The following is a 21542-nucleotide window of genomic DNA, read 5'->3' on the forward strand; positions in this document are numbered from 1 at the left end:
TCTGGTGTTAGCTCAAACAAAACTTCTGCACGATGTAGCCTCTTTATGAATGGTCTAACAAATACACATAAAGTTGACATGTTACCCTTTATGCATATTTGTTAGACTATATGATGTAGGTTAAAAATTTGACAGTACAATAATTTAACAGGTAGCTAGCCTACAGTGTACATGCAAATAAATGAATTTACCTCATGAGGGAGCTCCTGCAGTCGATCGAGAGATCTAATGTGGTCCAGTGTGTCAATGGAGGGAGACAGACCACCATGGAGACAAAATATCTAGGGGGAGGGGGAGGGGGTGAACGTGACACTTAATTTTATCTTGTATTTAACCAGGTCATACAGAGGGGGGGAGCCCTGGAGTTTCCCACCCCCAGCCAAAATCCTTCCCCACCCCTAGAAATCTTAAAATTAAAATTAAAATATCCTTAAAAATGTCTACAATCTCATAATAGAACATGCAGACTTAGTAAAACTTATGGTTTGAAGCACACAAAAACCCAAATCGCACCTCAGAAAACCATTGCTCAAAAAATTTTGATTCCCCCTCCTAGCTAAGAATCCTGTATGAAGCCCTGTAAACATTTCACCTGTCCATCCACTAGTGCTGTTAGGGGTAGGTAGTCAAAGAGATCAGTGAAGTATTTCCACACGTTGGGGTTGCCGTATTTCCTCAAACATTCGTCATAGAACCCGTACACTTGAGTGATCTGTCTGCACTCGTGATTACCTCGGAGGAGAGTGATTCTGTTAGGGAAGCGGACCTGTGTGTGTGTGTGTGTGTGTGTGTGTGTGTGTGTGTGTGTGTGTGTGTGTGTGTGTGTGAGTGTGTGTGTGTGTGTGTGTGTGTGGAGGTGTGTGTGTGTGTGCGTGCGTTTTTGTGGAGGGTTTACACGCAATTACATGTAAAATGTACATTTCTACATGCAGAGGATTAAACCATTTTTTGTCCTGTGTAACGTAACATGATCTTAATTGAATTAATAAAGTAGGAAGCATCATATTTCCCACCGAGAATTTAGTAGCTCCTTAGATTTAGAAAAGTGATTAGGATACAGGTCAAAATAATTATAAAAGTAAAGTTCGTTTGAAAGCTACATACATGTACGTTTCAGAACTTAAACTTGAGAGTCAATCCAAATAGTACACGATAGCTTTTAGAGAGCTTTAAAACATGAATCACACACAAGTACGGTACTAATATACATATGCCACTGCCTATTACGTTAACACCTACACCTATATATTGCAAGTTACTTTAGCTAGCTAGCTAGCAGAGGTAAAAACCGACCTTTAGAGCCATTAGAAGTGTGACAGTCTCCACAGAATAATAGCCCCTGTCCACGTAGTCTCCCATGAAGAGGTAGTTGGTGTCTGGGGAGTCCCCTCCAATCCGGAATAGCTCCATGAGGTCATGAAATTGACCGTGTACATCACCACACACTGTCACAGGGGATTTGACATTCTGAACGTTGGACTCTTGAGACAATGTCTCCCTGGCCTGTGGGTGAGCGTGTGTGTGTGTGTGTGTGTGCGTGTGTGGGTGTGCGTGTGAGGTATATGGTAAGGAATATCCAATACCATACGTCAAATCTAAGCCTTTGGCAATTTCAATGCATTATACACGTAAGACACCCACCTACACAAATACTGATACAAATGTAAGATGATGTAATAATTATGCTAATGCTATTCATGGCTACACACTATGATGTAACACTACCACAGGGAGTGGGTGGATTCTATACACACACACAAATACACTACGTACATTGCTTAGCAATATTATACACAACGTACATGCAATGCTAGCATCGGTCCCAGGCCGATTTTTCTCTAAAGAACGAAAAGCAGAAAAATACGGCCTGGTATCAATTACATGGGTAATAGTGCGCATGCGCTTAATCATAGGCGTGGCCCGTCTGTGCTGTGAAGCTTAACGCTTAGCTATGGCTAATGCCCTCTATTGCGTGGGTAGAGAAGGCTTGCACACTAGTCCAAAACCAGGAGAGGCTCTCACATGATGGTTGTATGGTCAGGATGTCTGACCTTGCTTCCTGTACAAACTATGGTCCTGTACTGCCTATGGTAAGTCTATATGGTGTGCAGGACAATCCAACAACAATCTGACCATCGTAGAGGTAGATGAAGGCCTCTTCTGACTTCAGACTAGTGTGCAAGCCTTCTCGACAATGCCATATAAGTCACGGCTTCACAGGAGACAAGTATTTTTATGAAATAGATTTCAACTAGTTTACGGTATTTACGAAGGTTTAACAAGGTAGAACGAAATCCTCAAATTCTAGGGAACTTAGTTGCGCATGCGAACTATTACCCCTGCAATAGATACCAGGTCGTACTGTTCTTCTTTTAGAAGACTAAAATCGGCCTGTGATCGACCAACCGAGGCCAATTCAATTCTCTCAAAATTGCCATTTTAAACACTGTACAAGTATTATACGTGGGTACACATGATATCTCCCGTATAACTGGCCATGTAGGTATGAAGTGTTTTAATATCAGTTTAAACACAATGTAGTTACCACACAAAGACAATTATACATTGTATTACATACAGCACAATTTCCATACCTTTTCACAGAGTAACTTGATGGAGCTCTCCTCTAGTTGTTTACACTGTCTCAACTGCGCTATCCACACGTCCACCTCTTTCTCCATTCTGTATCTAAGTTCGACAAGTACGTGCTTCTTTTGAGAGCTTGTTTCAAGAACGGGACTTGATGGGCGTGGCAAGTCCTGTAAGGGGTGGGTTACGCCCCCATCTAGTTGACTAACCCTCGGCTTTATCTCGAATAGTGCCCTGTAGCGTTGAAGTTCAACCTTTTTGTTAATGATCTTTACCTTTTTTAGCACCTCTGGTTGTGCTAGCCTCGAGACCACGCCGATTAAAATACGGCGTGGTCTCGAGGCTAGTTGCATGCTGAATCGATTTACCACCTGTCTGCTGTCCCATGATCATTATATGAAGTAAGTGCCTGATATGTAGTACATATGCAGGTGTGGCTAACACATAATATTATGTTTGTGTTTGGGACACACCATACTCACCATGCAATGCATGTCACTGTGTGAACGTGGTGGTAGCTATCACACAATAATTAATTAATAAGTATGTACAGGTACATGTATGAAATTGCGGCCATATCCTATAGTACTGTAAGATTATTCATGGTGCTCCAAGGTCCATATTTTGGACAACACCAGTATACACCTCCTGTGGCCAATGCACCCTCCCTCCCTCCCCCAGAGTAGGGCTTCAATTCATTTTTTAAGGCTTTAGTATAGGTGCAAATTCCTTTAATTAAATGCAACTTCCTGCATTACCAGGATTCTCTTTGTATATCTCTTTGCTAACCCTCCTCTACACAGTGAGATCAATTGCATTTCTGAATAACTTACAACTTGTTCAGCCCCAACAATCTCTCAAGTGCATCAGTATAATAATGTTTGTTGTTCAGGAATCAGATCACCCATGTGTTGACCTTGTCCCTAGACATTATTCATAGTCTCTACAGATATAGAAGTCACCCCTTTTGTTACAGGCTTACAGCCCAGTGTTGTACAGAGGGGGTGTTGCAGCTGTCTATGAATATCAGCGCATAGTGCTGGTTGTGCAACACCCCCTAATGTGAATATGCATGCATGCTCCCCCCAGTTAACTGGTCTTGTGACATGTTCTTTAGTCTGCATGCTTTGCCCACTGGCTAGGATCCACTTTATTTACAGTTAGTAAGTGTTAACTTCCTTCTTTTATGCATGTCCAGAACGCCATGCTGAAGCATGCACCCTTGCACACGTGTATGTATGTATCAGGTTTTCTTGACATGCTGAAGCATGCACCCAATACATGTATGTATCAGGTTTCCTTGACAATACACACACAAGAGCAGTTTGTTTAGTGCATGTCAAGCTTGTACATGTACACTGTACAGTTGAGCCTTTGCAATCAGAAAATAACACAAGAGTGTACCATATTTATATGACACCTCTTTAGTTGTGATTCCCTGATTTATTCATTGCTACAATCTATTTTTACAGACTCCAGAAATAGCATAGTGTCTTACCAATAGTATTAATCAAAACTGTGTGCATTGTGCATTACAATTTTATTGTGTTTCTGTCTCAATGCATTGCACTGTAAAGGTCATACACATTGTACTACATTATACTTATCTAATATAATATAATTATAGTATGGTGTCAAGTTCAGGGTATAATTGTGGCCAGTGGGGTGTGTATATCAGGTTTCTTCCATGCAGCCGAAGATGAAACCAGTTACTTTATACAGTCACTAGAGAATACAGTAATAACAGTATCATTTCACGGTATGATCTGTTATATTTGTACAACAATTGATGAATAGCAAGGGTTACAGGAAACCCAATAGTTCATGAAAGCCATGCTCATTCAATAGCCAGGCTTTCCTGGGGGTAAGTTAGCAGGAAGCACCAGTGGGTCTGTGAGGTTAACATAATTATTGTTGAGCTTCATAGTACATTTTGGGGAACAGCTTCTTGAATTGTAAACAGCTGAATGTTTACAAAATTTCATTGGCAGTATCCAATGAATTGAAGTTGCTAGCAATAATTATTGCAGTCATGTTGAACCTCCAGCACTAAGTACTTATTCATTGGCCTCCTTTAAATTTACAGAAACATGTTTGTGTGTGGTACTACTGGAGTGTTAGCTAGTCAAGTGGACAACTTCATTGGCAGCAAACACAATTAAGCATGGGAACATGCAAATTATAGCCACCATATTGCAACAAAGGTTTACAATAGAGACCATAGTAAAGAAGGTGTTTCAGATTGATTGTACTGATGTTGGTGTGAAAAATGTTGATTAGATGATTGCTTGATCACAAGAACACCTTATTCACAGGAGTGAGCCAAAGCAAAGAGCAATGGTGTGCTTTGAAAGCTCACTTGAAAGTGTGACCAATAGAAAAAGGAAGTTTAAAGTGTTACAAAAAACCTTCTGTGTGAGTGGTGCCATAGTTTACTTGTGTATCTGGTATACTTAGCTAACTATCTCTAGTAGTTTTGGGGTATTAATTTTGCCCCTAACTTTCAAGTGAGCTATATTTTGGCTATTATCTCATCAACCACATGCACTTGATCTACATTGTCTGCACAAGGCTCTAAATAAACAGGCACTTAATTAGTTTGCCCATGCTGGGGTGTAGTTCATACAATGTGATAACACAAAATTGTCAATATTGGTGCCCTCTAGACAATTATTTATTCCTCTAGCTATGCTGATCTTGTTTGCTTGTTGTGGTAATGTACTGCATACACTAGAGACAGCTGGAATTTCGATAAGTTTTGTTCTGGACAAGTGAACATAATTTTGCATTCAATATGCGCTCAATAAGTATGCCTTGTGACTATGAAAAAAACACACTGACAAACCATTATGCACACAACATTGTGTGTGCTTTGTACCACATGCCCTATTCTAAGAATGCAAGAGGTAGCTAACTGTTATAGGCTATCAATTATTGTGTGATTCTAATTGTTGATTCTTGGCAGTACTGCATAAGCATTGCTAACAATTCCAAATATTGATTACAATGAAACCATGGATAATCTTTTAAAGTGGTCTGAGGAGGTATATACAATTTCAAAGGGACTATACTGCATGGCAGTACGTTTTGGAGGTATACAATGAGTAATGGATTTATGGATGACAGTCCCTAACAGCAGTTTCCATGCACAAGCTACAAATTATCATAAAGGTTAAATATTAAGTACATTACAAAAAGTGGGTGCTGATTGAGTGAGTGTTTTCCCTCCAATGCAGACAAAGGACACTGATAATCCATAATCATAACCACAGTAGAGGTTTAATAAGTCTATCCAAGTTGACCTCTGAAGGTGTGTATTTGTGAATTCCAGTCAAACCTGTCAAACAGGTTTTAGGGACAGTAACACCACATGAATTTTATTAACACCTTCAATGAATGCTGGTTACAAATATGGTCTGATTATGTATGAATTTTTCACCTTAGCACCTCTTTATTGCTACTGCTTTAACACCAAGATATTTTCCAACACATTATTTTCTTCATCAATATATCACTGAACAGAAGACAAGTGTATTTCACAGATTTAGAGTCATGTATTAATTAAAAATAGTCAAAAACAACTAAGCTTGTGTTCCACATTCACTAAAGACAAGTCTATGTTTTAATAAGTTTATTCTCGAGCCATGCTCTGGCCTCCGGGTCCTGACAGCTCCTACAGGGGCCAAAGAAAAACAGTTTTAAAAGCCAGCAGGCGAAACTGTACATTCATAAATTGTATACAAGTTGCTATATCAAAATGCATAACACACAACAGTTTAAAGCTGCAGTTACAATATACAAGGAGAATACTCAACTCTGCGAGACAATTCAGACAAGCAGCACAATCACTTACCCTAGACTCCTGCACCAGAGCACAGAGGTCACAGAACAGGACACACAAGAGATCCTTGATACATGAGCCTTCGATTCCCTTCTGCTCCCTGATCTTTCCACGGATCTGAGTTCTGCACCAAAAGTTAAGAATTGGGACGAAGTAGGAGAGTCCGTACATAACGCAGTTCTCGCCGAGTTGTTCAGCATTCTTTCCGAAGGTGTAGCATGGCACAAACCATGTGATGATACCTGCAACAAAGAAAGAGCACTGAGAACTGCAAAAACTTGCGAAAATATGCAAATAAAATTCGATAAAAATTTTACGGCTGCAACTCACAGGTGGAGAAGTCCTCAAAGCAGGAGCAGAGTCCGTTAGACCAGTCGTTCGACATGATGAATCGGTTTGTTCAAGTGTTTTGAAGAGAGCTGAAAATTGTTGCTTGAAGACGGTGAAAGAAACTTCAGACTGAGTAAAACAGGTGGATTTCTGCAGTATACCTACAGCTAGAAACGCCCCACAGTCCGCCACACCCAACATTTTTGCACAGAAATCCTAGCAACAGCCAATCAGATTGCAAGCTCATGAACTTACTATGCAGCATGCCGTTGGCTATGATTATTTATTTTACTGTGTGGCGTGTTAGTGGTTACCGTGTGTGTCTGCAAATGCTACAGAGATAAAAACAACGATTAATGTCACGATTATTACCCTACAAGTCGAGGGTACTGCAATGATTAGTGAAAATAGTCTCGAATACCCGCCTCAACCTTGAGGCGGGTATTCGAGACTATAGTGAAAAGAGAGAGTAGACACCCCTTCTTTACAACAAATTGGATAAAATTTAGGCTTTGTATAGCTTTTTTCTCTTCTAAGTAGTAGACTCTTGCAGCTTGGCCCCAGTGGATGGCACATTTCAGAAAATAGCTGCAGCTAAAAACAAACCCTACGTCGAGTCTACTCATTAATTATTTTGCGGTTTTGTCTCGAGGATAATGAATCATTATACACAGTACATGTACAACAAAATAATAATAGCAATGAACTTTTGCTCAAATTTGGAATCGGGGGGCTTGATTGTAGGCAGCTGTTGGAACTACAAAGTTATTAGTCACCACATTTCAAAATAAAGTTCAGAATTATTGAATGGTATAAATGTTCGCAGTTTTCACTGATAAAGTATGTCATGCGAGCATTTACATTCAAGAATTTCATGCATGCATGCTGCAAAAGGGTCTTCCGCAAAAATTAAACATGAGATCGCGATAATTTTTTGAAACGTCTTTTAAATGTACCCATTACATGTGATCATGCACATGCATTCATCTAGTGGGGGGCAGGGGGTGAACCTTCTCCTTTGTAGAATAACCAGTCCATCGTCAATAATTATTTATAAACCCCAATTATAATGAAAGCACCACGGGTGCTGATGCCTCAGTGGAGATGGCCAAAGCTACTAATAGTTTTTATACACACATTTGATTATAATTATCATGACCATTATTGACAAGCATTTTTGCATTTTGCTGCATGCAGGAAACTCAAAGAGTGGGTAATGATTGACGATTATTTTTGTTAAAAACGATCTATGCCAAAAGTTCATGTCTAAAATTATGGCTGCTGCGCATGCATGTCAGCAGAGCTCTCACTGCACTCCTGCAGCTACCAATAGCTAGCGTTCTAGTGCAAAGCTAACTATTAAGTAGAGTAGCAACACTCGGTGAACAAGTTTTGCTACGGACTCTTCTGAAAAGGCTGCAATGACATTTCAAGTAGGCAAAATTAGGCATAACTCAAGAACGAAGCGAATAAAAATCCAAGAAAACATGACTATAGAAGCCTATAGAAACTCTTACTTGCACTTCTTGAGCAGCTGTAGCAGTCTATACACACACACACACACACACACACACACACACAGGTACACATACCTCGCTAGCTTGTGCATGCACACCGAGGCATAATAATTATTGTGGCCACATAGATAAAGATCTACATTGCTATCTCTATAATGAAGGAGAATACTATTGTCAATCCAACTATTAAGTCTCTACTGTGATAATATTAATTATTGTGCATACAATAACATGTCGGTGCATGTAGAAGGTGTGAGACAATGTTACAGCTTCACTACTAAGTATACTTAGTCTCATCATAGATAGAGTATGGTCCCCCGGCACCTCAGAGGGCGGCTAATGAACCTGATTTATTGGTGTCTGTTCTATTATTCTGGCAAGGATCATGTGTATTTGCAATAGTTTTTGTGGAATTTGCTACCCTTGCAAAGTTCGCATATGTTTGATGCCGCAAAATATTCCAGTAATACAGTACTTAATATAACGTTCTAGCTTCAGCTTTATAATATATTAGCTCTTCAGTCTTTTGTCACTCAGTTTAATCATTCCCTGGCCATAGTTTGACTTCCTGGGTCGATCACTTCCTGCAGAAGTGCAATGACAGTATCGTGATTTATAATAGTGACGAGCTGGGACTTGGTATAGGTACTCTTAATACGGAATGCATCGTAATAGTTGTACACTATTGCATTGGAAGCAGTTAAAGTGGGGATGCATTGAATATGAGATACCGTCTTACCCTTGCTTCCTGAACCAGCGTGCACAGTGAGCAGAAAGTGACGCTCAAGCAGTCCCCACAACCAGATCCTTCGATACCCTTGCTCTCACGAATCTTGCTCCTTATCTTGGAGCGACAAATCATGCCGACGAGAGGGAGGTAGCACGCTATGGCATGAAGCACGCAGTTCTCTCCCATTGCCTCGGCAGTCTTACCGGCGGTGTAACAGGGACAGAAGTACGTCATAACACCTGTGTGTCACAATAGCCTTAAGTTTGTCATTCAATATATATATAACAGTTACAACAATAATCATTTATGAAATTGCAACAATGGTAGTTTTGTTAAGGACATTAATAGCTACTTATATAAACATTCGCAAATTGCTACCAGTTGTTTGGACCATAAATATAGGAAATTAGAAGGATGATAATAAGTCAAATTGGAAAATGCAAGAACCCTCGAAAATCATTTGCTTTACCTCGCAGTGTAATTGAGGCTGTCTTAGCAAGCCAAGCTGATGCCTATGTTTATACACACTGTGCAGAATAAACCGCAAGCAAATTTAATGTGCTCATTCGGTGCAGCTCATATACCCAGCACGCCTACACGTTAAGCATAAAGTTGTATAGTATACCCTCGCTATTTCGGCTCTCTGAAGTGCGGCCACCTCGATATACCGGCAATTTGGTTTGGTATACGGATTGCTAGCTATAATTATGTTTACTGCACAAAACTCATCCTGAAGTACAGCCACTCACTATTCCGTATATACTGGCCAGTGATGGCTGCCCCAAACTAAGGTCTTATACGGCCGGATATGACGTTTTGGATGTGGTTTGGCAGATAAACACTTAAATATAGAGAACAGAATGATTCATTATCCTTCATTATCCTCGAGACAAGAACTGCAAAATTAGTCATTAGATTCGAGGTAAGGTCGTTTTTAAGCCTTGGCTATTTCGAAACACAGTCGCCTCGCTCTTCCTGGCTAAGCTGCACTGTCCCAAGGGGACCGGATTAATCGAGAGTCTAATAATTTTACTTGAATGTGTCCTTTCCACTGTAGCTAGTATAAGTACTACACATGTGGCTCACAGAATAGGCATAAATTGCTGAAAGAGATGATGTCTCGAGGAAACATATTATTTCGAGCTGAAGATAACCATAGCCACTAATTACAGTACCACCCTAATAGAAGCACCAAGTCCTTTACTCCAATTTAGCATAAAGTAAATTCTGGAATTATTTATTGCTGGCGCTTAGGTGATTTTTAACTTGGTCTAAAATCGAAGCCTTACCAATTGATTTATTAGCCTTGTGGAACAAATACTGATATCCCTAGCAACACAAAATAACCACAGCTTCTACAAAAATTACTGAAAGAGACTAGTCCCATTATTTTGCTAAGCAATTCTTTCTATTTTGCGCCATTGGAAAATCATAATTTAATAATGTTTGTGGCGCTAAAATTAGAAGACTAAGAACGACTGTATGTACATACACAAAAACTAAAAAACTAATTATGGGTGAAGTTTTGATCAGAGGCCGCTCTCATATAAATGCCACACTCAAATAGTAGCCTCAAAGCTATTCTCTGCACGTGGCAGCCATATTGATACTGGTAGCTGCTTTTAAAAGACTTTCTCATGGCGGCAGAGTTTGAGTTTGTGCAGGTAAAAGGAACTTTTTATGACAAACTAAAGGTTGTTGAATTAGCTGGGGCTAATAAACGCCGCTCTTGAACAGTGGCCTCTCTCGAATTGTCGCCTCCTCTGTCAGCAAAAATGAAGGAGCCGTAGCCTCTGATCAAGCATGTTATTTCAGTGGCATTTAAAGCCACATTTTTGGCAATGTGCAACCGTATAAGCTCTATTTAAGGTGCCGTATAAGCTCTATTTAAGACGCCACATAAAAATATTTTCGCTGGTATAGGTGGCTGTATTCAGAGGTGGAAAATTAGTTTTGAGGCTGGATGGCGTGTCTTTAGAGGGCCGCCTTCTAATTGGAGACAGCTTTTCCAACCTCTAATACGGCTACCTTTACCAGCGTAAATAGTTTTATGTGGCGCCTTAAATAGAGCTTATACGGTAGTACAATAGAAATATATGCGAGCATAACATTTTTGGCCAATTTTAAAGCTACGTAAATGTTCGGGATTTTTATTTTATGCGATACACCAATTGAACGCTGCAAGCGATTTTCATGGGGGGATTGTACAGGCCTCGAATAAAGGCCAATAATTGTGCGATACAAATGTATGCGATATGATAGGCGCTCGCATAAATAGCATTAGTTTGTATCACACATACATTTCTAGCACTACGGTACGCAATTGTTTGTGCAATAATGAATTATAACGCAAACTAGTATAATTATAGTGTAACTCACAGGTGGAGCAGTCCTGAAAGCACGAACACAAGCCATTAGACCAATCTGCAGGCATTCTTGCGGTTTTTAAACTCTTGATCTTGTCAGTACACGTACACAGCGCAGCAAAAAGGCAATCTTCCCCAAACTGCAGGTGCACTCACTCAAGTGTGCCCAAGTTTGATGCGCATGCGCCGACTGTTCAACACGTGTTAGCATGCTTCCGGTATCTTATTGAGCTGATTTACATTGTAACGTGCATTGTGTCTTTTGCTATTCTGCAAATTCTGTTTTTCCTACCGTTTGCTGCCTGCCCTGCAAATCATAATGTCTACTGATTGGAACAATGGCCTCTGCTCTTGCTTTGAGGATTGCAGTACTTGTGAGTTGGCCATGCTAGGTTTGATCAGTTTGTGCCATTATAGCAGCTACATGTAGCTAGCTAGCTAGCTTGTTTGAAACTATTGTCCTTACTCAAAAGTATAGGTACTCATTGTTGTAGTGTTAATAATAATTATTAGAAAAGTGTATGTGGTTGAGATATTCTCCCAAGCTCCTAACGTGTCCTGGGATATTGTTTTTCAAAGATATAAAGGATTAGGCCAGGTGCTAGCCTCGATTCCAGGCCGCATTAAAATACGGCCTGGTACCTATTGCAGGGGTGATAGTGCGCATGCGCTTCAAATTACCCAGAATATGGGTAATCGTACTACGAACGTAAAACCTTAGTAAATTACACAGGAAATTAGTCCGTTTACTAAGAATATGTTCCGTAATACTTTATCTTTATGACTGAGCTCTGTAAAGCTGTGGCTTATGCCGTCTATTGTGTTGGTCTAGAAGGCTTGAACACTAGTTTTAAGACAGAAGAGGCTCTCATCTACGTCTAGGATGGTCCTATAGCCGGGTTGTCTTCGCAAGTAGCAGTTTGAGGCACCATACACTTTCCCATAGCCTGTACAGATCCAAGGTAAGACATCCTGACCATACAACCGTCATAGAGGTAGATGAGAGCCTCTTCTGGCTTCAGACTAGTGTGAAAGCCTTCTGGAACAACGCAATAGAGAGCTAAGCTGATGTACAAAGATAGAAAATAGATGAGAGAAAGAAAAAGGGGACTCCCCAGATTTTGGAGAATAAACTAACGCATGCGCACTATCACCCCTGCAATAGGTACCAGGCCGTATTTTAATCGGCCTGGAATCGAGGCTAGCCAGGTGCATGCTCTTGCACATTAATTTGATGAAACAACCCCTCAACAATAATTATATCAGCCTTGACCGAATTTGCTTTTCTTTACTTTTCCTTTTGCTCAGCTTTTTGGTCTCATTTTGCTTCCTATACCGTTTTATGAACTCAGGGATGGTTAAGGCATACAATTATTCAACTATTTAGTGTCACATGATTAAGTGCATTGTCATTGTGAAATGAGTTCATTATTGCTTGTTTTGTGCTTAACTATGCCAGTATAGAGAGGACCAGTAATGATAACATTGCCATGGCCAATCAACTTCAGATCAGTTACAATTGTACTGACTACTGTCATGCATGTTGTTGTGACTATTTTGGAATGCAGCCTCCAATATACACATGTACACTTTCTATACCCCATCTTAGTATCAACAGCAAGCTCTATAGTACAGTACAAACTAGATTAGTATTTAGGGCTGCTTTCATACCCTTTGTATACACATCCAGCATGCGTAAATATATATGAAATGAATTTTCTCCTTATTTGGTATGAGGTCCTTCTAGCTCAGATTACATGCAATACTTTTATCAATTTAAGTTGCTGCATAGCTAGAATGTATACGGTACTACATCATACCAAATACGTACTAGCTCTTTAAGAGCTTATAATGATTTCTTGTGATAGTAATAACTGAAATTAGTCACCAAGTTTGTACAGTCATTTTTTGGTCACAGCTTTAAAGGCATATACAACATGATAGCATAACCATGGTTAGAGTGTTATCGTATTTATGCCCACAATGCATTTTGAATGAACTATTGTCAATACATTATAAGAAATCTGAGTTTTTTATAGTACACTTCAATCTTGCTGTTTCCTTGAAATCTGCTTTAATTTATATATACCTGCATGAGAAGAAAATAAACAGTCTCACGACAGGAAGTCTGTAAGTGGCCTCGCTTACCAATGTCAATTTTATTTAGACCTAGGGACAATTAGGCTAGTGTGCAAAGATGCAGGTGGCATTGTAGTATATATAGTCTGCAATGGAATGCAATTTGTGGTCTATCTAAAAATAAGCCTAATTTTGCAGCAAATTTCTCATTGTTTCAAGTCCCTTCTCTCAAACTTTGCTAGCAAATTTGGTCAACCTACAAGTACAGTCAACAAAGGCCACTTTCTAGCTCCCCAATACAAAGAGGTTCCACTGTAATAATTATACAAGTGCGTTTTTTTAGTAGACATTTTTGCAGCTGTAAGGTCAGTTGGAACCACAAGATCCCGTGATTACAACCATTGGTTACATTATCTGATTCACCTCATGGTCTGAAACAGAGAGCCCTAGTTTGACAATGGGATGCTTTATGTTTACTTTGATTGCAGTAAATTTAATCGCTATTCTGATAGTAGCTACTAATAGAGCTATTAAGTCATTGTCTAACTTCCTTACGTACCGGTACCTTGCATGTATGCAGGCATCATCACGTTATTTGTACCGTGCTACACTTTTGGCAAGAATGCCGAACAACTTGGCGAGAACTGTGTAATGTATGGACTCTCATGGATGGTGCCTATCCTCAACATCTGGTGCAGAACCCAGATTCGTGGCAAGATCAGGGAACAACAGGGAATCGATGGGTCATGCTTGAACGATCTTCTCTGGGTGTTTTTCTGTGAATTCTGTACCATGGTGCAGGAAGCTAGGGTGAGTGTTTACTCTGCAGTGTATAGTATAACTATGTTACTAAGGACCAAGTGTTTTGTGAAATATACAGGCACAAGTACAAGGCTGTTTTTTGAGTGAAGTACATTTTTGCGAATGAGCGAAATCAGTACTACTTTGATCAGGTTTTTATAACTCGTTTGAAAACATTAACTTAAGCATTTGCAAAGTGGTAAAATGATTGTAACGTATAATTATACATTGCATAATTATAACAACATTCGTTTCTCCCCTATGTAGCAACTGCAAGGTCCTGGAGGTCAAAGCATGGCTCGCGAGTAGACTCAAGAAAAAATTAACAACTTTTGAACTTGAATTTTAAAAACAAGTAAAGTGTATAGATTTTCTATTATGTGAAAGCACCGTGGGTATGCTGATGTCTCGGTGCAATGAAGTTGACTGTAACTACTTTTGAAAAGCCTCTTATAATTATGTACTATTCTTCTTCTGGAGGGTATACCTCGCTGCGCATGCGCACAGAGAAAGTCATGAAAGCAGCTAGCCTCGAATCTAGGATCTTTTTGTGTGAGTCTTGATTAAATCGAGGCCGCAAACACGACACTGAACAGTCGAAGTCACAGCACCATAAATTAATTTTTAGAAGTTTGCTGCTGATCTGAATATAATTTGAGGAGAAGTGTCAATCATGTCGACAGAAATGTGGTCTAACAGCTTGTTTGGATGTTTCTCAGATATCGGCACATGTGAGCAGCATGCTATAATTATTACGTGTCGCTATTATATTATATATTTGTAGGTAGCTACGTTGTCTATTAGAGATCTACTTAGAGACCATTAATTTTGTTTGCCAATTGAATGCTACAGTGTCCCAATATTATTACACGTACATTACATGGCGGTCATGTGTACACAAGCACTGGTAATGACAATGTATCATAATTATGCGCTACAATGCTTTTCAAGTAGGTTGAATATCATTCAAAGTTGAATTGAAGTCATTATTAGCAATGGCTAGTGGAACAGTCACAACAAGGTAGCAGCAATAGTTAGTGAGACCCTCCAAGCAGTAAAAAGCAGCTTGGACAGGCAAATTCTTGAGAGGAGCTCTGTCTGTACCGTTGAGTATTCCAGTACAGTCACAGACATGATAGAGAATTATGGAAATGTAGCAAAGTTCTGTCGTAAATTACTGTGCCGATACGATGAACCAACTATCAATGAATACAAAGAGACATTTACCTATATTCAATCATTGATGTAATGGGTACACAAAAAGTCTGCTTTTAAAAACCAGCTTACTAAGACAAAAATGAACATTACTTACCAACCTAAAGCCAAGTGGCTTTGATTTTACTTGCATACAATGCCCAGCTACTTAAGAAAGAGGGAATCATTAATATGTTGGGCTGTAGTCACAGCCTCTCCTTGTAGAAGGTACACAAAGTCACTAGATAGAGCCGAAACGATAATACAACACTCAAAAAACTGCCTTTGAAAGTTTTCAAGCTCTTGGTGAGATACACAACGTTTCTATATGATGCACAGTAGGTGTGGATGCTCAGCACAATACTAAGAGTCCCAGTGGGGAGCTGTGAATGATAGTAATAACATTTCCCGCTGGGTTGGGGGGGTGTCTTGAGCCGAAACGCGGATCAACCTTTTGGCATTACACAGAAGTGATTGTGCACACGTGCTCCGTTTCCCATCCCTCTCCTTCTTATATCTATGGTTTATGTCACAGTGTGTCACATGCTTTGTGGTTTAGTGGCTTAGTGTGAGTGTAGTACATGCAGAGGAGGTAGGATAGGCCTTATTAAGTCACTAATGAGGGTATCGTACAATGGTCTTAATTGCATTTGCACATGATTTGCTCACGTGTGACAGCGGCTTGTGTTGGAAGTGAACAGTCTCCAACAGAGCTAGCTTGACTGATTGAGTCTACAATATCTATGTGAGATTGTGGGTATCCACGGGCCAAACCTCGAAACTGACTTTGAGAAAACAACTAGCGTTTGGCCCCACTGTTAGCGCTAGAGCTGACTGAGTAGTAACAGTGGGCCAAACTAAAATACAATCAAGACCCTTGTACGATACCCTCATTAGTGACCTGTCCTGCCTTCTCTGGAGTACATGTACTCAACTTTTAACGATATTCGTAGCCTACTTGAAAAGCCCTGCCTGTAGTTAAAATACCGATGTTGAAAATGGCTGTATGTTGATGGTGATGTTCGTTTCTGTATAAACAGCTTTTAGTTTCTTTAACTTCTACAAAATTGCCATATGTTGATGATGTTCGTTTGTGTATAAGTTTCTATATCTATACACTCATAATTATTTTATTCCCACTCCCCACCCACGCACGCACACACACAGGTGTCATAGCATTCATTGTGCCTTGGTACATTCAGGGTAAGAACGCTGAAGCAGCTGGCGAGCCTTGTCTTCACCACGGACTGGCTGGACTAGTACCTATCCTTGGACAGTACTGTCATGCCGTCATTAGGGGGAAGATCAGAGAACAAAAGAGCATTGAGGTAAGAGACTCGACCTTGTGGAATGGTTGCTAATTAGTGAGAGCTTACATGAGCTACAATGCTGACATGCCACAGCCTACCAGTCTACATCGTTAGACTCTTACATTGACATCAGAAATACTTGCACTCATTTAAAACGTACCCTTTTCACCTGGTCTGAAATGCAAGATTGAAAATACATATTCAACTGCTACACACCATAATTATATACATGTAGGCTCTTTACACTATTCTACACACATGCAGTATACGTTTTAGTATTAATTTTTTATGCTTTTTCTTTATTTCAAGTGAGATGAGTGAGGTGAAAAGGGTTGCATGTCTACAGTCTATTTGTGTTGAGTTTGGCCCCGGAAGTTATGTGGTCAATTATGGCTTCATTTATGTTTTGTGGTATGCCAGGGACTGCAACATGGAAAATGCTAACTTTTAGCTGGTTGGAGCTTATCAGCTCCACAGCATTATAGGTAGAAGCGCTTTTAACAAGGAATCCAATAGTATATGAAACTTCTAAGTATGACAACATTATGAAGGTCAACCTCAACACAAATAGACTTTATAGTACTTAGTGTACTTAGCAGAGTCTGGTAGCAAGTTAAGTCGCCATGCATGCATATCATGTGTTTGGACTTGTGTTAGCAGGCCACCTCATTACAGCCACGTATTGTCTGGCCGCTTATTAACTTTATTGTTAATTTGTCCCCCTCTGCAGGGTACGTTCTTCAGCGACATTGTTCTGAGTTTTTTCTGTGGACGGTGTGCACTGGTACAGGAAGCTCAGGTGAGCTGATAGGGTCACTAAATATTCTTTCTGGTGTTACGAACAGTGGTCTTACAAGACCACTGTTTCGGAAAATAAAAAGACCAAAAGTTTGGTCTTTTTGTTTTTTGACTTGTAAGTTGACGAGTTTGCTGCTATGGAATTAATAGCCACTTTCTTCTCCAGCATAGGCACATAGGAATATAAGACTGCATGCATGTACATACTGCTAATTATTTTATAATATCCTTTTCTGAAGCTTTAATTTTTTATAGTGAGTTGTTCTGTTTTGATGGTCAATTTATTTTTTGGGATAGGGCCTTTCAAAGCTACAGAATGAGAATTGTAATTCAGCAATGTAGATCTTAATTTTCAGTATGTATAGACTTGAGCAATAATTATGGCAACTGCCTGAATACAACACATGGCTAATCTTATATCAAACAGACAAAACATTAGACTATCTATTAATCACAGTGATCGAGGTTATCTTACATGTAACTATAACATTCTTGTCCAATACCACTAGCTTTGAAAGGCCTATCAAAAAAGTAGTGTGTTTAGCTAGAATAAAAGAATAGGAATTTGTTCCGACCCAATCTTCTAAAAATAGCGTGGGCTACGTCAGGAGCATAATTTTTATGAGGGGAGTGTCTTACTAGACTATGCATAGTATTGCAGATTCACATTATCGTCTCCTTGTTTGTTAAGTGCTCTGTGATCTAATAATAGTTAATAAGTATTAGCAGCACTTAGCGATTTGACATAATTATATGAACATTGTACATAGCTAGACAATACAGAATCTGCATTAAGATGCTCCATCTCCTCATATGCTCCTGGCTACGTATATAATTATAGTGATTTCTCTTATAATAATATTATAAGTTGCTGTTTCGGTAACTATCTTTGATGGTCGATCCATTAAGAATGCATTAGTAGCTTTTTGATGGTGAAATGTGACCATCACTATTTTTAATTACCCCCTCACACACACACACACACACACATGCGCACACAGGAGATAAAGACTCCCGCTCCGTTGGCAATGGCTAGGGAGTGAGATTGAGTGAGCGTGGAAGTAGTACGTATCGGACATGAGTTATAAAAAAAAAAACTTTCAAATCATTTTAATTACACCTGTACATACATGTGTAAATTTGTTTTTGGTCCTTGTGTTTTGAATACATACGTGGACAATGTTTACATAATTATGCGTAATTTTGAACGTATTACAAATTTATCAGTGCATATGCACATAGATAACCACATGCATGCATGTATACTGTATATAATTATATAGATCTTAATCTGCAAGATTAGTTATGTGACGTGTCAGGCCGGGCCGTAGATAGCTTAAGTTTGCAGAGGTGGCAAAATAACAGCTAAACATTTTTACTAAAAAAAAAGGTCAACTGTTATTTCATATCCTCTGACTATGGCAACTTCCAACTTGCTGTGGCCGCACCAACTTAGACCAATTAAAACAAGGTAGCTTGAGCTAGAAACGTACTCCTGCTTCCCAGAGGCGCAGTGGAGCTCAGAATTTTACCTAAAAGAAAGGTCATCCATCACTCGTTCTCAACATGCAGTCAGCATGCGCATCAGATAGCCCTGCCCACATCTCAATATCATTACATCATTCTAATCGATAAAAGCATTGGGCATGGCATTGGGCGTTCTGCCCCCCCGCTGTCTACGGCCCTGTGTGTGTGTATAGTAATAGAACATAATTCCTTTTGTAGCGCCTACCACACTAAAAAGAAGACTCCGTGCAGTATAGGTATCGTTTATAGCGTTAAGGTTAGGGTTATAGGGATATACCACACCTATATGAGGAGGATATAATTATAATCCTCCACTACGGTAGTTACTCCGAGGGGTATGTAACTATGGTAGCGGGGCTAGGATATACATGTATCAGGCACATCCTCATAGTAGGTGTGGTATATCTGACTTATACCTAGGCCCTGATAAATTACGCTTTTTTTTCACCCATTATTCTAATTCTTGAAAATGTGCCTATTATTCTCATAAAAAAAGTGCCAAAATGTGACATATCAATTAAGACGTAGACATAATTATAAACACAGCACATGTACACATGCAATTGACACACGACATAATTAATGATTCTCAGTGTTATTTTGCTGACTTGAACTGATCCATAATATTCAAGCTCAGCATTTTTATCATGAAAACATCGTTAGGCAAAACTTAATGTAATGATCTTTACCAAAAATGGATTAGACACCTAAATTATTCCGAGCATAATTTATCAGGGCCTACTTATACCACCTGACCGCAGCACTATAAAAGGATCTCCCCTAGCAACAATTCAATCCACGATGCATACTGCAAAAAGAGCAAGACTGCCGAATTTTACAGCTGTCAAAGGGCTTTAAGCAACATGTCGACTCCTACAGATTCTCAGGAGCTTCCTTGGTCCAAGCGTTGTGCATTAGATGTCCCTAGCTTTCAAATTTATGTAGTAAGTTTACAGATAACTGGGCTACATTTTGATACCAAGAACATCCTCTATGCTTATTCCATTGCTGAGATAGCACTGAATAATACAAATTTTACTATTTTCTGGTAAGCTGCTAACCACAAACCAATTATGTCGCTGAGTGGGTGTACAGGTATTGTACGCCCACTTATGTGATTAATTAAAGTGTCATTGGTTTGTGGTTAGCAGCTACTGATGTCATCAAAACAGTAGAAAATAGTAAGTTTTCAGTGTTACCTCAGCAATGGAATAAGCATAGAGAATGTTCTTGGTATCAAATGTAGCCTTACTACAGAAATTTGAAAGCTAAGCTATTAATTTTTCAGAAGTTACTACTCTACAAAAGTATACCAGTAAACATTAATTATCAAGAACCCTGAGAACCATTCAACAATTATCCTGAGACCTTAGCTGTCTATTACTCTAACCGATTACCCACTATAGCAATTTGCTGTTATTCTATCAAACCTACCATCTTATGTTTTCATGGAAATGTTTTGGGATATGTTGTAGCTTGTTCATTCACCTACACAATGCCTTTGGTATCAGCACCATTGCTTAAAAAGGTTCCAATTAAAAGATATCGACAAATAAGTACAACTACTCACACATTAATTTTGTGCATGGTAATCTATACTCTCTAAGCTGGATGCACTGTTCTACCGTCGTTTTCATTGTTTTGAAGCCGTCTTTTTGTTTCAACTGTGTCTCTGATACGTCGCCATGCAGTTCTCATAGTATAGTAGCGTGGGAAGTAGAGAACCGTCTACAATACAATCTATATAATATGCAGGTCACCTATCAGTAATACATGTAGCTATAGGTTAATGGACCCCGAAGTATCCATAGCATAATATAAATGTGTTTGTACCTGTGTTTAGTACAGCCATGCACTATAGCTGTTGGTTTGCTCAAGGGTGATTGCTATATATAGACAAGCCTCATGCACTACCACTCACATTTGCATGGGATGTACTCACTATAGAAACCATAGCCAGTAACAGTCATTAAATAGATACAACTCCATGCATTAAATATTTTGTCATTGGGACACCAATTATTATAATTATGTCACCTTAGCCTTAGGGGATTATCGATACACGTCCTTTAGAGATGTGTGTGGTACAATGTTGCATGCATATCAGGGGCGGATCCAGGGGTGATTTTGAGGGGCTGAAGCCCCCCCTTTTGAAAAAACTACCTATGTATTGCTAGTCTGAGGTTACAACAATTTTGCCACCAACCTTGTTACTTATGCATCTGCATGTAGACTCACTGACTTAAGAGATGCTAGACAATAGCCAAGTCTAGCTACTAAGGATGTAGGCTAGCTAGCTAGCTGGACATGCATACTATAGATCTACTAGCTAGCGCATAGCTAGCTAGAACTAATAAAGTGCATAGGTCAACTATTGCTGTTGCTGAGTCAGCTCCTTGTGCAATGTTTTGTAGCCTCGATCATATCCCAGGCCTCTTTTCCTAGGCCTTCTTGTGAAGG

General features: G+C 39.5%; 5 protein-coding genes and 1 long non-coding RNA gene across 6 annotated transcripts; 3 read left to right on the forward strand and 3 right to left on the reverse strand.

Moving 5' to 3' along the window:
• Positions 1-191: 191 nt before the first annotated feature.
• LOC135336673 (serine/threonine-protein phosphatase 2A catalytic subunit beta isoform) lies at positions 192-2761 on the reverse strand (the record flags this gene model as incomplete). Its single annotated transcript, XM_064532532.1, is given in 4 exon segments — positions 192-281; positions 593-766; positions 1294-1503; positions 2595-2761. Coding segments are annotated over 4 exon segments (561 nt in total), but the record flags the coding sequence as incomplete, so codon positions are not given.
• Positions 2762-2922: 161 nt separating this feature from the next.
• LOC135337728 (uncharacterized) lies at positions 2923-6872 on the forward strand. Its single transcript, XR_010395263.1, has 2 exons — positions 2923-2990; positions 5826-6872. It is a non-coding gene; the product is annotated as an uncharacterized LOC135337728 (long non-coding RNA).
• On the reverse strand, positions 6067-6920 carry LOC135337124 (uncharacterized). Its single transcript, XM_064533033.1, has 3 exons — positions 6761-6920; positions 6443-6672; positions 6067-6262 (listed from the first exon to the last, which is right to left on the reverse strand). Exons 1-3 carry the CDS (start codon positions 6813-6815, stop codon positions 6221-6223), a joined length of 327 nt encoding a protein of 108 aa, XP_064389103.1. The 5' UTR covers positions 6816-6920; the 3' UTR covers positions 6067-6220.
• Positions 6921-8700: 1780 nt separating this feature from the next.
• LOC135337143 (uncharacterized) lies at positions 8701-11533 on the reverse strand. The gene is made up of 3 exons (XM_064533053.1): positions 11387-11533; positions 9017-9246; positions 8701-8861 (listed from the first exon to the last, which is right to left on the reverse strand). Exons 1-3 carry the CDS (start codon positions 11439-11441, stop codon positions 8820-8822), a joined length of 327 nt encoding a protein of 108 aa, XP_064389123.1. The 5' UTR covers positions 11442-11533; the 3' UTR covers positions 8701-8819.
• Positions 11534-11584: 51 nt separating this feature from the next.
• LOC135337132 (uncharacterized) lies at positions 11585-14725 on the forward strand. The gene is made up of 3 exons (XM_064533045.1): positions 11585-11747; positions 14033-14262; positions 14521-14725. The coding sequence occupies exons 1-3, from the start codon at positions 11693-11695 to the stop codon at positions 14560-14562; spliced, it is 327 nt and encodes a 108-aa protein (XP_064389115.1). The 5' UTR covers positions 11585-11692; the 3' UTR covers positions 14563-14725.
• Positions 14726-14792: 67 nt separating this feature from the next.
• LOC135337088 (uncharacterized) lies at positions 14793-18763 on the forward strand. The gene is made up of 4 exons (XM_064532990.1): positions 14793-14984; positions 16615-16775; positions 17488-17556; positions 18557-18763. Exons 1-4 carry the CDS (start codon positions 14927-14929, stop codon positions 18596-18598), a joined length of 330 nt encoding a protein of 109 aa, XP_064389060.1. The 5' UTR covers positions 14793-14926; the 3' UTR covers positions 18599-18763.
• The last annotated feature ends 2779 nt before the right edge of the window (positions 18764-21542 follow it).

Source organism: Halichondria panicea, chromosome 1, assembly GCF_963675165.1.
Source record: "Halichondria panicea chromosome 1, odHalPani1.1, whole genome shotgun sequence".
Taxonomy (NCBI): Eukaryota; Metazoa; Porifera; class Demospongiae; order Suberitida; family Halichondriidae; genus Halichondria; species Halichondria panicea.

Coding starts and splice junctions, on each gene's coding strand:
- LOC135337124 (XM_064533033.1), bottom strand. CDS start 6,815: ATGTCGAACGACTGGTCTAACGGACTCTGCTCCTGCTTTGAGGACTTC. Junction 6,673..6,760: donor CTTTGAGGACTTCTCCACCT/GTGAGTTGCAGC, acceptor TCTTTGTTGCAG/GTATCATCACATGGTTTGTG. Junction 6,263..6,442: donor CTCTGGTGCAGGAGTCTAGG/GTAAGTGATTGT, acceptor TGGCCCCTGTAG/GAGCTGTCAGGACCCGGAGG.
- LOC135337143 (XM_064533053.1), bottom strand. CDS start 11,441: ATGCCTGCAGATTGGTCTAATGGCTTGTGTTCGTGCTTTCAGGACTGC. Junction 9,247..11,386: donor CTTTCAGGACTGCTCCACCT/GTGAGTTACACT, acceptor TGTGACACACAG/GTGTTATGACGTACTTCTGT. Junction 8,862..9,016: donor CGCTGGTTCAGGAAGCAAGG/GTAAGACGGTAT, acceptor GCACTTCTGCAG/GAAGTGATCGACCCAGGAAG.
- LOC135337132 (XM_064533045.1), top strand. CDS start 11,693: ATGTCTACTGATTGGAACAATGGCCTCTGCTCTTGCTTTGAGGATTGC. Junction 11,748..14,032: donor CTTTGAGGATTGCAGTACTT/GTGAGTTGGCCA, acceptor GCATGTATGCAG/GCATCATCACGTTATTTGTA. Junction 14,263..14,520: donor CCATGGTGCAGGAAGCTAGG/GTGAGTGTTTAC, acceptor TCCCCTATGTAG/CAACTGCAAGGTCCTGGAGG.
- LOC135337088 (XM_064532990.1), top strand. CDS start 14,927: ATGTCGACAGAAATGTGGTCTAACAGCTTGTTTGGATGTTTCTCAGAT. Junction 14,985..16,614: donor TTTCTCAGATATCGGCACAT/GTGAGCAGCATG, acceptor GCACACACACAG/GTGTCATAGCATTCATTGTG. Junction 17,557..18,556: donor CACTGGTACAGGAAGCTCAG/GTGAGCTGATAG, acceptor ATGCGCACACAG/GAGATAAAGACTCCCGCTCC.